The following is a 15,431-nucleotide window of genomic DNA, read 5'->3' as shown; positions in this document are numbered from 1 at the left end:
TCAGTGATGCTTTAGCGGCGATGCTCACTGTAGAAGTTGGGAATTTATCAACTTTTCAAGCGCCAATGGAAGTATCAGCCAATCAGATTACTTTATGTAAATTTACTTTGGACTTACTTCATTGGCTGATGCTGCTATGACGATCGCATCAGCCCCAACTTCAGACATGTCAGGTGTTGTCTCTGAAGCCCAGTGTGAATCGAGCATTAGTCTCGTTTTTGAATCTGCCACTATGCTGATGCACAGGCATGTGTAACTCTGCCCTCTTTTGAAAAGCACACAATCTCAATTGAATTTAAAGCGTCACTTACCAAAATAGCACAAATATAATTAAAGCCTTAAAAAAGGACTGTTTTAAAACATTATTGGTTTGGTTTCTTGAGCTGAGGGACATCAGAGACTTATTTTACGTCTTGAAAAAAGGGATATAATAGGTCCTCTTTACATTTTATTGTACAGTTCTTTCTCAAATCTTAAATCTACTTAAATCATTTACAAATTTAGTAACTTAAGACATATTACACCCCAATCTAAAAATACTGGTCTTCCTCAATGTTTAAGACACAGTTTTGGCCTTATTCAACTTCGTTTTACAAACAAACTCAGCATTTGTTTCTTCATGTCTCCTGCTTTTATTGATGCAGGATTCTTCCCTTTGGCCAAAGTCAATGAGGCTGATTCTCAACCCAAAGTGAACATCTGGCTCTAATTAAAACCTTCCCCTTGCTCGTCCCCCCCATAGCGTCACTTTTTCAGTCCCTTAGCATCCCTCCCTCAAACCTCCTTCTCCTCCTTCTCGTCCCGGGTCGTGTGTCCTGTGGCCGCATCTGCATGAGGAGCTCAGTGCTGCTGGATATGGAGCATTTGACTGTGGTGTGGAGTTTGTGGCTTCTTCTGTCTCTCAGTTTTGGAGGGGTCTTGTGTCAGACCACCAACTACACCAGGTGTGCGGTAGGGCTGTGAATGAGAATAAGCTTGGTGTGCATGTCAGGACAGCTCTTTGAAGCTATAAATAACCAGTTTTACAAACCAAAAAGGTTTCTGTCGCAGGAGCTGTTTAAACTCGCTAGCTTTTTTTTAGATGCCTGGCTGTGTGTCATTTTCATACTGTAAATGCTTGAAATGTTGGTGAATTTGAATGTGGTTTTAGGGTGAACTGGGTCAGTTCATCAGATCCAGCTTTCCTCATACCTCAATACTTATTCTGGAGTACACAGAATTCAATGATTGCTCAATGATGACTAGATTAAGCAATCTGACTCTTGCTGGAAAATGTTTATGCTTACCTTTTAAAGGAACAGTATTTTCTTTTAATAGTTGTTTTATTTTTAGAGATTTTTTGTAGCCAAATTTTCATTTAGTATCTCTATATTTGAGACTTTGTAGAATGTTTGTGCTGCTCTTTTTCCTTAAAATGAAAGTAAACAAAAAATGGCACTACATGCGCAATGCATCAAATCTAAATTTACGATAGTAATTTTAGCTTTTGTTTGTTTACTATTTTATTAAAGAGCTCCAATTTTGCCCGTTTACAAGATATAGAATCAGTCTCTTGTGTCTCCAGAATGTGTCTGTAAAATTTCAGGTGAAAATATCCATCAGATCATTTATTATATCCTGCTGAAAATGTCAATGTTTGAGGTCAGAGGGAGTTAGGTGTTTTGCGCCTGTGCCTTTAAATGCAAATGAGCTGGTTTTCTCCGCTCACTCTTGGGACATTTTCTTTCAGAGTAGGATAACCAGGGTTGGATGTCAGGATAAACACATCAAAATGACAGGCAGCAACTCAGACATGAAACCGAGACCCACCGTCACAAATACTATAGCAAGATGAATGCAGTAGTACGTGTTTGTTTAACACGATGTGCTGTTTTTGCTCATCTACTCAAGGCTAATGTAACAGAATGCCCACCAAACAGATAAATGTGCTGCTGTATAAAGATCAATTATAGCTAAGTTACTGTGTAAAATAAACGTGATTTAACGTCCACAAATCGGGACTCCTGTTGTTTGATTGAAGCATCCTCGTTTTTAGTTGTGTACATTTTGCAGCTGTGGTGATTCCAGAGTTTCTTTGCAAATCCTGTCTTGTGGACATGGTTATATGTGTTTATACTGAGACATAATGTGCCCCTGTCAATCAATATCAGTGGGTGGGTAAAAACACTTCTATCTCACGGTATGGTGGCCATCACAATTTCATGGCAATTCGTAACTTTTTTATTGAAATTGTAGGAATTGATATGATCCTATTCATACAATTTAGTGCGATTCGCTCATCCCCCAATGACGGTTGTGTTTAGGGGATGGGGTTTGGTTGCCTTGCCATTTTCCTTTTAAGATCAGGCTGGGTAAACTTTTAAAGTCAATGGGATTTTAATTCTATTTTAACATCAAGAACAAAGAACTTGTTTTGTTTATATTACTCCAATATGACTGTGGACTTACAAACATTTCTGTTTACAGTATACAGCCTCCAAAAGTTGATTTTGCATGATAAGTGCCCTTTAAACAAATAGCTCAGTCAAAAATGAAATTTTCATTTAATCAATTTTGCTCATAATGAAAATTTGTAGTTAAGCCAAAAATGCTTTTAATTCCGTGTCTTTGTTGGAGCTATTTAGACTGTTTGTGTTGCTCTCTTCTACACATGCAGTGAAAGTAATCACCAACAGCAAAAACAGACACAAATAATAAATACATATTTTTCCACATTCATTCCGCAAAACTTCTTAATATTCTGTGTACAATTGCCTCGTGGATGATTTTTATACCATGTATATGCTGTAAATGCTTGTCAAACAAGGTTATATCAGAAGCATACATACAGAAACAACAATGTGAACAATCGCATATGTGTCAGTTTATTAGATGTGTGAATTAGCAGTTTTTGGACATAGTGATAACACATGATGCAGTTTAACACAACTCGGCCAGCCAATATTGAACTATTTCATCACTGGATATTGTGATTGCCAGAAGACAGAACACAATCAAGATGTTCGAGAGAGTTTACTGATACAAGGAATAGTCCTTTGGAGCGAACTTTGTACTTTTAGAACCTTTTGTCATGCTAAAATAACAGTATTACACACTAAACGAAGTGTAACAAGCATAAAAAGACAGCACAAATTATTTGAATCAAATATTCATTCATTCATTTGATTTCCTTCGGCTTAGTCTCTTTATTCATCAAAGGTCGTCACAGCAGAATGAACCACCAATTTATCCAGCATATGTTTTACACAGCACATGCCTTTCCAGCTGCAAACAATGGGAAACAACCTTACACACTCACTCACAAACATACTGCGGACAATTTAGTTAATTCAATTCCCCTATAGTACATGTCTTTGGGGGAAACTGGAGCACCCGGAGGAAATCCACACAAACACAGAGAGAACATGCAGACTACACACAAAAATGGCAACTGGCCCAGCTGGGGCTTGAACCAGCGACTTTCTTGCTGTGAGGTGACAATGCTAACCACTGAGCCATTGTGTCGGCATTATTCAAAATATTATGCACCTAATTAGTCTTCTTTAACAAGAAGTCTTTTTTCCTGTGGCAGGTTGGTATGTTTGCCTATTTTTATAAGCGGTAAATATTTGAAAATATCACTTAAACAGTACTGTGCCATAAACATCCCCTTTGCTAAATCTGTCATTCTGTGGGAGCGACTGTATAATGACTGCTATTCTGGCTCTGCACCATCACTTTACAAAAGAGCTCTGTTTTATTTTGCTGTGCCATAGAGTTTAAGTCTATAAACATATGTTGCTGCAGACGTCAGCGAATATTATGACAACAATAAAACATTTCAAGAAAGTTAGAAAGGATTTTGAACTGTCAGTGAGTTAAGAAATACTGCCTGCGATGTTGTAAACACTGAATTAAAGCGTCTGCCTCTGTGAAACTGCTTTCAAGCTGTTGCTTGCCAAGTTCATAATTTAAAATAAGTTTTTTTAGATGGTCTTTTCAGTTAGCAGCACTTGATATAATTAAACTGGTGAAAAGAGTTCAGATGCAAACACTTCCAAGTGTCAGAAATTGTCTTTTAAAATTGCATTTTACTCAGCCTCCTGCAGGTTCGTTATTTTTACTTTAAGGCAAGGCAAGTTTATTTATATAGCACATTTCATACTGGCAATTCAAAATGCTTTACATAAACAAGAATAAAAAAGACAAGTATGAGAAAATAAAAAACAAATAATAAAATGTTTAAAAACAGATTAAGATGTGTTAAAACGGGTTATAAAAGAATGAAAAAGAAAAGAAAGACATAATAGTGCTATCTTTTAGACGTTGCACAGTGCTCATTCAGTAAAGGTACAGCTAAACAGATGTGTTTTTAGTCTCGATTGTGCCTAATGTTGAAGCACATCTGATCATTTCTGTAAGCTGACTCCAGCAGCGAGGGGGGTAGCAGCTGAAGGTGGATTCACCCTGCTTTGACTGAACTCTTGGAATTTCTAGTTTATTTGATCCTAATGATCTGAGGGATCTATTAGGTTTGTATTCAATGTATTGAGGTCCTAGGCCATTTAGTGATTTATAGACAAGTAAGAATACTTTAAAATCTATTCTGAATGTAACTTGGAGCCAGTGTAAAGACCTGAGGGCAGGCGTGATGTGCACTGATTTTCTGGTTCTGGTCACAATCCTGGTCAAAGCATTCTAGATGAGCTGTAACTGTCTGTCTTTTTGGGAAGGCCAGTGAGGAGGCTGTTACAGTAATCCACCCTACTGCTGATCAAAGCATGAACAAGTTTCTCAAGCAAACAAGCAAAGCATCTAATTCTTGCAATGTTTTGAGATGATAGTATGCTGATTTACTGACTGCTTTGACATGACTTCTGAAACTCAAATCTGACTCCAGAATCACACCAAGATTCTTGACATTATTTTTTGTTGTTTGACCTTTAGAGCCAAGGTACACATTCACCTTGAGAACCTCATCTCTGTTCCCAAACTCAATGACTTCAGTTTTCTCTTTGTTTAACTGAAGAATGTTTTGGCACATCCAATTGTTAATTTCATCAATGCATTGGCAGAGGGTGTCAATGGGGCTGTAGTTATTAGGCAGTAAGGCTAAGTAGATCTGAGTGTCATCAGCATAGCTGTGGTAGGAGATTTGGTTCTTTCTCATTATTTGGCTCAGGGGAAGCATATAAAGGTTGAACAGGAGAGGTGCCAGAATTGAGCCTTGTGGGACTCCACATGTCACGGGTGTCCACCTCGACCTATGGTCTCCTATACTGACATAGTAACCTCTCTCTTTAAGATAAGATCTGAACCATTTGAGGACCGTGCCAGACAGCCCAGTCCAGTTTTCCAGCCTATCTAGAAATATGCTGTGATTGTGTCAAATGCAGCACTGAGATCAAGCAATACCAGCACTGTTAGTTTGCCTGAATCTGTATTTAGGCAGATATCATTGATTATATTGGCGATATCATTTTATGGCAAAGAAGTTGAGTTATTATAAGTTTCACATTATTTCTCAATTAATAATGTGCCCTTTATTGTCTTTAAAGTAAAATGTCTAAGGTAGGAGGCTGAGAAAAAAATGATCATTTAAAAAAAAAAATCAGATTGCACTTAGAAGTTTTTGCATCTGAACTTTATCTTAGCAAATTATTACTACAAATATGTCATGTACTACTTTGTACAAAGAAAATGGCATTTTCTTGGCAGGAATACTCTATTAATTTGTATTCGCAACTTATTGTGTCATTTCTATTATTTATTTTTTGCCACAAAACAACTGATGTTTTTCTATAAATTAAGGTTTACAGTAAATACAAAAACCATATCACTTAACAATATTAGATAGCTAATACAAGATTGTATTAGCTAATGATTTACTAACATGAATAAACAATGAACAGTATTACAGTCTTTACTGATGTAAGTTAGCATTTGCTAATGAAAATACAGTTAGGTCATGTTAACTAAGGGTGCACGAACTAATGTTAAATTATCTAAATGCATTAGATCAATAACTATATATATACAATCATTGTTGATATAACATTTGATATAGCATAATATAAAATAAAAAGCTAGTGTATACAGTGAACCAATCTAAACTAGAAAAGTAAAGTTCATAGACAAACTTTATGGTGGCTTGAGAAAGCCTCGTCTGAAAGTTTGATACAGTTGACATAGTTAAGTACATATGTTAACATGTTTCTTGTATGAATTGGCATGTTTCTTGCTAGACAGTTGCAAAAGTGTTCTGAGTGGTTGCTAAGGTGTTGCTAGATGGTTGCTAGGCGGTTGCTAATGTGTTGCTAGGCAGTTGCTAGGGTGTTCTGAGTGGTTGCTATGGCGCTGCTAGGTGGTTGCTAATGTGTTGCTAGGTGGTTGCTAAAGTGTTCTAGGTGGTTGCTAAGGTGTTCTAAGGAGTTGCTATGGTGTTGCTAGGTGGTTGCTAAGGTGTTGCTAGACAGTTGCTAAGGTGTTATGAGTAGTTGCTAGGCATTTGCTAATACAAATTAGTATGGTTGTGGCATGAATTAGCATGTTTATAGCATAAATTAGCATGTTCTTAGCATGAATTTAGTATGAATTAGCATGTTGCTAGTATGTTTATAGTATAAATTAGCATGATGCTAGTATGTTTATAGTATGAATTAGCATGATGCTAGTATGATTAGTATGCCGTTAATATGTTTTGAGCATGAATCTGTATGTTGTTAGTATGTCTAATGTAAAGTCAATGGTAATTTGTTTCAATGGACGTCTATGGGAGAGTTGCTTTGATGCCGTCAGTGGTTGCTAGGGTGTGGCTGGTAAGTTGAAAGGTCATTGATGATTGAGAGATTTGTAGTCTGAGTTAAATGAGCCCAACCTTAAGTCTGTATGCCAGTCAGGCACAAAGTTATGAGGTCACAAATTTTCTTCCAATGTTAAGTCAAACAGTTTTCGAAAAACTGTTGGAAAAGACATAGCAACCTGAGGAAGTTGAAGGTATGGAATATGTTTGGTGGTTGTAGTATGAATGGTCTAGAAGGAGATGCATGTAGAAATCAAATTACTCTCAGAAGAAGAAGAAGAAGAACACGTTTATGTAGTATAACAGTATGTTACCTTTTTCAAGCCACCATAAATGCAATGATAATGTACAATACATAATGTATATACTGTACTTTGCTATTAAAATCCTGAAATACATGAAAATCCATGCACCTTTATTAGCTTTTAAAATTATTTTGTATAAATATCTGCCGTCTATTTAACTGTATTTTGACTGAAATCTCATGAAAGATAGCAAAAGCAATTATTACAATTAATGTATGTAGTGCTTATGAATCTTTAGTATTTATGTATCTTTAATAGCTGTAATTCAGCTGTTGTTGGTCCATCTGTGTGCATCTGTTTGTACTTTGTGAGATTGTGTTTTGTAAACTATGTCTTGACTCATGTGTTTATTGTGCAATATAAACACATTCATATGAGCCATTCTCTTATAGTGAAATCTCTCTTTTTCACCATTCCTCGCTTTCTCAGGCCCGTGTTTAACTGTGGAGGGGATCTGGTTGGAGACTCAGGCTTTGTGGGAAGTGAAGGATTCCCATCGTTTTACAAACCCAACAGCAAATGTACCTGGTACATCACGGTGAGTTCACTCTGATTTCACACTCAAGATTCACCAGATTACTTGAGATTGAAGGGAATTCTATAATTGCAGATACAATCAGTATTTCAGAAATTATATTTAATAATCAGTGCTTGCCAAACACAAGTCACTTCCTTTTTAAGATTTAAAGGTCCCGTGAAATTGATCACGGGACATCTCAAGCTTTTTGTAACAATGCCTAAATGTATCAACGGTTTTATTCGTCAGTTTCTCATGAAATCATGACCAATCAAATGCTCTCTAGTATCTGACATGCCCCGCCCCCTTCAAGACGCTTCACATTAGATGTGCTTGAGCTCAACCACTACCACTGGCAGAACTGTGAAAAAAAAACACTAAACGCTATTGGCTGTTTTTTAAAAGGGGGAGGGGCTAAACTGTCTCTTCATATTTTGGTTGAGATTATGCCAAACCTAAAAAAAACGCACATTTTAAAGCATTTCCAGAGAAGTTTTAAGAAACAACAACACAAAATATTTCTTTATTGTTTTGTTGGTAACCTCAGTAACTTTCAACTCTGGTATAGACTGTCAACACTGTTATCCTATTAACAGAGTGTGATGGTAACAGAATTGACCATTTCAATTATTTTACTTTTGTCCAAAAACTCTCTTTTGTGGCAAAGATGAAATCATGATTAAAATTCTTTGCTGTGAGATCAGTGATGGACTGTGTTAATTTATAATACTGGAATAAAAGTTTGACAAAATAACTTTTGTTAAAAGCAATTTTTAAATCTAAATATTTTCTCAGTGAGAGCACACATGACTTTAGTACTTCAGATATGATCAGTGAGGAAAAGTGACATCATTTCCTGTATCTTACATAATTGTGGAAGCTCATTTCATCAGTTTAACAGTAAAGTACAGTATGGTAACAGAATGGATGTAAGATTTACAGATACATTTTATAACAGGAAATTTGTTTTAAAACAATGTAAACTTGTAGAATTTGAGAAATGTTTAGGGGTTTATAAATAAAATAAATGGAAATGCAAATTATGTAGCCAGAAGTACGTATGGCTGCATTTCGTCTTTAAAACAAACAATACAGGGTGGTATGACACCGTTCCTTTTCGCACTTACCAGCTGACCACTTACCTCCGTTTGGACAGCTTTTCTGATGTTACCAGATTGTCCAGTAGCTCACCATGTGCGCTGGTGGACTTAAGACGCAGAGAGGAGTTGACCAGGAGTTGACAAAACATAAAATAAACAAGTTAAAAACAGGGTGAGAATGTGGTAAAATTTGAAAATTAGGTAAAAATCAGGTGAGGGCTTTTCCTTTTTCTGGATTGCTTTTTAAACTGTCGGTTACGTTTAGGAAAGGAGGGTGGGTCAGTCAATCGGTCAGTCATTCAGTCAGTCAAACAGTTAGTCGACAGCAGCTTCTGGTGGTTTTACACGAGAACAGCCGGCACGAATGGCACTCAAGAGACAAATTTGAGATCTGAAAAAGCGTAAACAAAAAACTGCAAAAAAAAAAAACATAGCTCCTTGGACATATTCGGTGCTCCCCAGGAATGTATATAGAGGTACATTGTCAGAATGAGCCTTGGTTGCAATTTACATGATATGTGATAAAACATGCACAAAATAATTCGAACAAAATGTAATTTTTTTTTGCAGGAAATGCTATATTGTTAGGATTTGTAACATCTTGGTATCCATGCCATTAAGTAATTATTCTAATAACATAACCAGTTGAGGAAAAAAATAACTGAAGTAAAAAAGAACTTTAAACAATACATGAACGTGAAAATATAAAATCTCTTCTAAAATATATGTGTGGCTTTGTATCAGGTCCCAGAGGGCAATGTGGTGATGCTGTCCTTCAGGATTTTTGATCTGGAAGCTGATCCTCTCTGCCGCTATGACTATGTGGATGTTTATAACGGACACTCAAACATGGTGCAGAAGCTCGGTCGCTTCTGCGGGACATTCAGGCCTGGGGCTCTCATCTCCACGTCCAACACCATGATGGTCGAGATGGTTTCAGATTCAGGAACTGGAGGCAGAGGGTTCGTGGCCTACTTCAATGGTGGAAAACCACACGTGGATGGTGAATTCATGCTTATTAAAAATTAAATATAAAGAGCCAGATTTAACAAACTTAAACTTAACTTTAAACGGGCTAAATAATTTATATGTTTTAGTTCTTAATTTACCAAAACACAAAACAGTTGTGAGTTTGCATTGAGGTTGTGCTGCTCATGTAATGTTAATTTACCATTTACTTAAAAACCTTTACATTGTTTTACAGTAAAATACTGTTAAATTCTTTTGAATGCTGTTAAGTTCATCAGTAAAACTTAAATTCTTGCTATGATAATTTTATTGTTTAACTTATTTGTGCCCAAATGAATTTCTGAATAGTTTCATACATAGTTACAACAATGGTGACATCACAACCAACATCTGTTTTTAAACCTATTTTACTTTAAGGAAAAAATATTCATATCACAAGGTTAATGTTTGCAGCCTCAGTGATCTTTTCTCTCAATTGATTTGTTTTTTTTTTCTTTCAGAGCACCAGTTTTGCGGTGGGAAGCTCACAAAATCTCAGGGCACGATCAAAACTCCCAATTGGCCAGAGAAAAATTATCCACCGGGCATCAGCTGTTCTTGGCTTATAACAGTGGAACCAGAAATGGTGAGGAAAAAACATAACCCTGCAGCACTCACGGATCATTTTGAGTTAATAACTCAATGCTCAATAGTGGCGGCAGGCCAGACAGTTTTTGTAGCCTATTCATTCAATGATAAAAAAATAGGCCTGTTGGGAAACAGAGACATTTGAGATTGTATCTGGGATACTTTTAAAAACTTATATAAGAACTTTTCCCAGAAAGCAAAATCATTTTCTGATGCTGAACTTTTATCCAGGTCAACACTATCACTGTCATTCCATATTTCTAGTGCAATAATGTTCTTTGTACTATTAAAATATTGAAATATTACTATTATTATCTTTAATACTTTATTATATTACTTTGTACTATAAAAATAATATTAACAAATGTTTCTTTCAACATCTGTTCACTGAAATGTTCCTTTGTAACCCTAAAATGATTCTTCTTTTGCATCAGTGTCACACTTATGCTTTAATGCTTGAACCAAACTGTTTTGTTTATTGAATTGAATCACTGTCAAGATTATATTTGAGGTTTGTTTTTTTTTTGTGTGTTTCAGGTGATTGAAGTGAAGTTTGATAAGTTTGATTTGGAATCTGACACTTACTGCCGCTTTGACTATGTGGCGTTCTTTAACGGAGGAGAGAAAGACGATTCGAGGCGCATCGGAAAGTACTGTGGATACACTGCACCTCAGTCAGTATTCATTTTTATCTCATTTGCTGTCATTTAACTGCTAAAGAAGCTACATTTTACTATTATTATTAGGGCCTATACATTAGGCTCTTTATGTATTAATCACTTATTTATTGCAACTGTGCAAAAACATTTTGAGAGGGTTCCCACTCTTAGCCAAGAAAATGTACCGTTTGGGTGGCTGCAATGTCCTCTCTTTGCCATATTTGACAGCTCGACAGGCTTTACACTTAGCTTTTCTGTCATCTTATTTTTTTGTCATCTTTGTAGTTGTTTTAAAGTCAAAAATATTCAAATTGATATTTTCTTGGCATGTTAGCATTAGTTAAGTGACAGCTTAATTGATTGCCAGCTGATAGGTGTGAAAGAAATTAAACTACAGCAATATGTGCAAAACAATGCAATAATAAATACAGTTTAGCTGACATTTACACTGTTGTAGCTCAACAATTAAACAAACAAACAAAAGGTTATTTTAAAATAGAAATGATGATCTCTGTTGAAGGTATTTGCCACAAACCTTATTCTAAATTTATTTTCAGATGGGGTGGTTTGCCAAACTAAAGGTTAACATAGGCCAAATTTGGTCTGCAGGCCCTATGGGCATCTCTGCTTTAAAGAGTTTCTTAATTTAAATTGAGTTAATTAAAATTTTAAATTCTGTTATTAATTACTCTTATTAATTCTGCTAATTTCAATTCCCTTCAAACCTTCATTATTTTCAGAAGACATAATATTTCATCTGAGAGCTCCCTCATCCTCCATAGACAGCAATAGTCCTGAAACATTGAAAGTCCAGAAAAGGAACTAACTTCAGTGATGTAACTGTAATCATACAAAGCTCCAAAAACACCTTTGTGCACAAAAAAAATCTGCAAAAGATAATTTGTTTATCAAATATCTTCCATGTCAGATCAAAATGTGTGCTTACTATAAGCAATACAATGCTTGCATGTGGCAATAGTATCTGGATGCAGCCTTTATGATGCAAGCTGAGATTGCATCTCTTAGAGATACAATGTTAGACTAATGCACTCAACGGAGGTAGTGTTGTCACTGTGACGGGTAGCGTTAGTTGAGGCCATTCAAAAGCATTGCATGCAGCTCAGATTGCATCTGCACCGAGTCTGCAGCCAGACCCCTCTCGCATGTGGCACTGCTGACTTTTATGGCAATACATAGTAGCCTACTCCCCATATAAAAAAGAGATTTTTTTTTTAATTTCTGGGTGAACACTTTAAATTAATTTGCTCATACAAATTTAACACTACCACACCAAATTTTACTATGCAACATTTTTTTGTTCAATTTGCAGGAACATTGTTACGAATAGCAACGTGCTGTTAGTGCAGTTCGTATCTGACCTGAGCGTGACTTCGGACGGATTCATGGCGTCATACACCAGCATCCCGCGTGGTCTCCATTCTCCGTCTGCAGGTGGCGATGTTGTGTCAGGACCAAGAGTGTCTTCAACACCCACAAAACCTAAAATCGTCCCAGCAAAACCTGTCGTAACAACAGAAGCGATAACTACAACTACAACCACTACTACAGAGGCACCGGAACAGCCAAAGCCCCGACCTAAACCAGTTAGACCCATTAAACCTGTGAAGCCTCCAGTCCGTAAACCAGAGCCTGAAAGACCCAGACCTGGTAAGGAAAAGATGAGAGTAGCACATGATTCTGGTTATGGTTGATTGTAAATTGTTTAACCTCTTTTTTAGCCACCGAAACAAACCCACTGTGTGCAAAGGCATGTAAAAGAGATGGAACTATCAAGACAAGCTTCTGTGCAAGTGAATTTGGTAAGCAACCATTTGGTACTATTAGAAGCATTAAGAAATATGTATATCACAAAATCTGCTAAAAGCTTGATTCCTATTGATTGATGAATATCTAAGGTATGCAGTTATGCAACTTTTTTAAATTCACTGTAAACTACGGCTTCTTGGTTCCTATTGCTTTAATAGTATGTCCATTGTAAACAATTATATGATCTGTAAGTCATGACAAGATACCTGTATACACTCAAAGAATGATTTTTGCTGCTTCTTCAAACTACTTATTTAAAATGAGCTAAATCAACACAGTTCTTGAGTTTTTTTGTGAAAACTTAATTGTTTTATGTTCAATCCACTTAAACTTATAAAAACAATTAAGTTCACTTAATTCATTTGTGTTGGAGGGTGTGGAACCCAGCATTTTTAACAGTTGATTTTTATGTCATATGTTTATTATTACTTATTAAACCATATTTCATAATTATATTTTAACAGTTTATTGTAATTCACAATAAAATGATTGATAAGACTAATTTGATTCAACCTAATTTAATTACATTAAGCGTCTCTATAAGTTATTTGATTTCAGTTCTCCTTGTAATGTCTTTTGCTCTGTTTTTCAGTGATCACCGGTACACTGACAGCATTGACTGCTGGACCTAGAGGAAGTATGCAAGGCACTGTGTCCTTAATTAAAGCCTATAAGACTGGCAGACTCACAATCACCCAAGCTGGAGAAACCATGTCTGTCAAACTCATGATGCCCTGCAAGAAATGCCCATTGCTGCGCAGAGGTACAGTATTTTGCCACTAAACATGTGCCCACGTTCAACAATTAAGTATATGGTGATAATGAACATGCACAATATTATTAGTATTAGTAGTAGTATTAGTATTTAACAGTAAACAAGTTAGAAGTGGTGTTCCAGAGCCAGTGCTTGGCTTAACTGGTTAGTTTAATAGTTTGAACATTAATATGAAAAAAGTTTTATAATTTTATAATAACATGACTATTACAGGGCCTTTGTACATTTCCACTGTGCAATAAGTCTCCAATAGTTAACATTAGTTAAGTGAACTAAACTATTTAAGTAAACTAAACCATGAAAACTACAAAAGCTTTTATTAAGCTGATGTTAATTTCTTATATTCTTAGAATCACTTCATTAAATAGAGTTAATAACTAATATAATTAAGCATTTCTATTTAATATTAACATAGTAACTACTAAAGTGAAATACTAAAACTGTTCTTCTCTCTATGTTTATTTTAATTGGAATAACATTAGTTAGTAAAACTTTCTTGTATTATTTTATAACACGTTCACGATTTAATTGGTTTGGAACATTTATTTACTCTGAACATGTATATAAAAATGTATTACACCTTACAGTATTTTTAATATACCTGCTAATGTAACTTTTTGCAGCAATATTGTATTAATATATCTTGATCAAAGCTTCACCAATTAATCAAGACAAAATGTTACCACCATAAGCCTAATGGCCACATATGATCTCATAAATACAAGCATAAGTCCATTTGACCTACATTTATAAGTTGTTAGTAATTATTAGTTATTAGTACTAATATAGTTATGGTAACTAAGAACTTTAGCTTTTTTGAATTTGATTGTAATGCAGTATAATGTGCACCTTTAAAGCTGCTTTGAAACATTATTTATTCTGAAAAGTGCTACACAAGTAAACTTGAATTAATTTCTTGCAAATCGCCCATCTTCAACAGGTCAAAACTACATCCTGATGGGTGAGGTGGACGATGAAGGCCGTGGTGTTCTCAATCCTGGCACTTTCACAGCTCTTTACAAAGCCCCACATCACAAAATGCTGACCAACATCAACAACCAGCCATGCTGATCTGCTCCCTTATATATCCATGTAAATATGAGCAACATGTGGAGAAAAGACACTAGATGAAAGCTTTGGCTATGGACAGTGATTAGACAAGATAATAAGGTCTTGTTTGGCTTGCTCAGGAAGTCACGCAAAACTTTCCTGGACTGATTTGATTAAACTATGGTGCATTCCAAATTTGATGCCATTCATAGCCAGTATAGACAACACAGAGATGTCACTAAATATATGTGTAACTTATGATGATGTCATCTGATTTATATAACACAATATTGCATTGAATTTGACACTGTGTTGTTTTATTGACAAGGGATTTGTTTTCATTCATTGAAAGCTGGTTTTGGTTCAAATACATCTTTGACACAGATTTAAACCATGAGCACATACTAAACTGGTGATGTGGTTAAAATAACACTTCTCTTTTCTACCTCTTTTCTCTGTTCATTTGTTCAGGAAAGAGCGTCATGTTCTGTAGTTTACTCTGGACAGTGTGTAAATTTATTGTATACATTAATCTAACGTGCTTCACTGCTGTTAGTGGTAAAATTAAAAAGATTTAAATAGTATTAGTAGGTTGACATTAAGTGAAAAGCTTAAATTTAAAAGGCAAGCGAAATAACAAATGTTGTTTAACTATAACTGAAATATGTTTATACTTTAAACAATTAAATTGTTTGGTGATAAAAGCTGTATAAAATTAATATCTAAATACATAATAGACATACATTGAAATATAAAAATACACATACAAACACTTTACAAATTTGAATAAATATAACTGTAAAAAATACACTATAATTAAA

At 35.4% G+C, this 15,431-nt stretch overlaps 1 protein-coding gene and 1 long non-coding RNA gene across 2 annotated transcripts in view; one reads left to right on the top strand and one right to left on the bottom strand.

Annotated features, from left to right (window-relative positions):
• LOC147842056 (uncharacterized) overlaps positions 1-15,431 on the bottom strand; it is a 592,784-nt gene that overhangs the window by 121,142 nt on the left and 456,211 nt on the right. The gene's annotated exons all lie outside the window — the stretch shown is intronic.
• On the top strand, positions 813-15,304 carry pcolcea (procollagen C-endopeptidase enhancer a). The gene is given in 9 exon segments (NM_001030181.3): positions 813-944; positions 7,516-7,624; positions 9,448-9,706; positions 10,173-10,297; positions 10,837-10,973; positions 12,289-12,626; positions 12,698-12,778; positions 13,378-13,548; positions 14,501-15,304. Coding segments are annotated over 9 exon segments (1,440 nt in total). The 5' UTR covers positions 813-855; the 3' UTR covers positions 14,632-15,304.

The sequence above is a fragment of the Danio rerio genome, chromosome 10, assembly GCF_052040795.2.
Source record: "Danio rerio strain M-AB ecotype USA chromosome 10, GRCz13ab, whole genome shotgun sequence".
NCBI lineage: Eukaryota > Metazoa > Chordata > Actinopteri > Cypriniformes > Danionidae > Danio > Danio rerio.
This window is presented reverse-complemented; position numbering and strand designations above follow the sequence as displayed.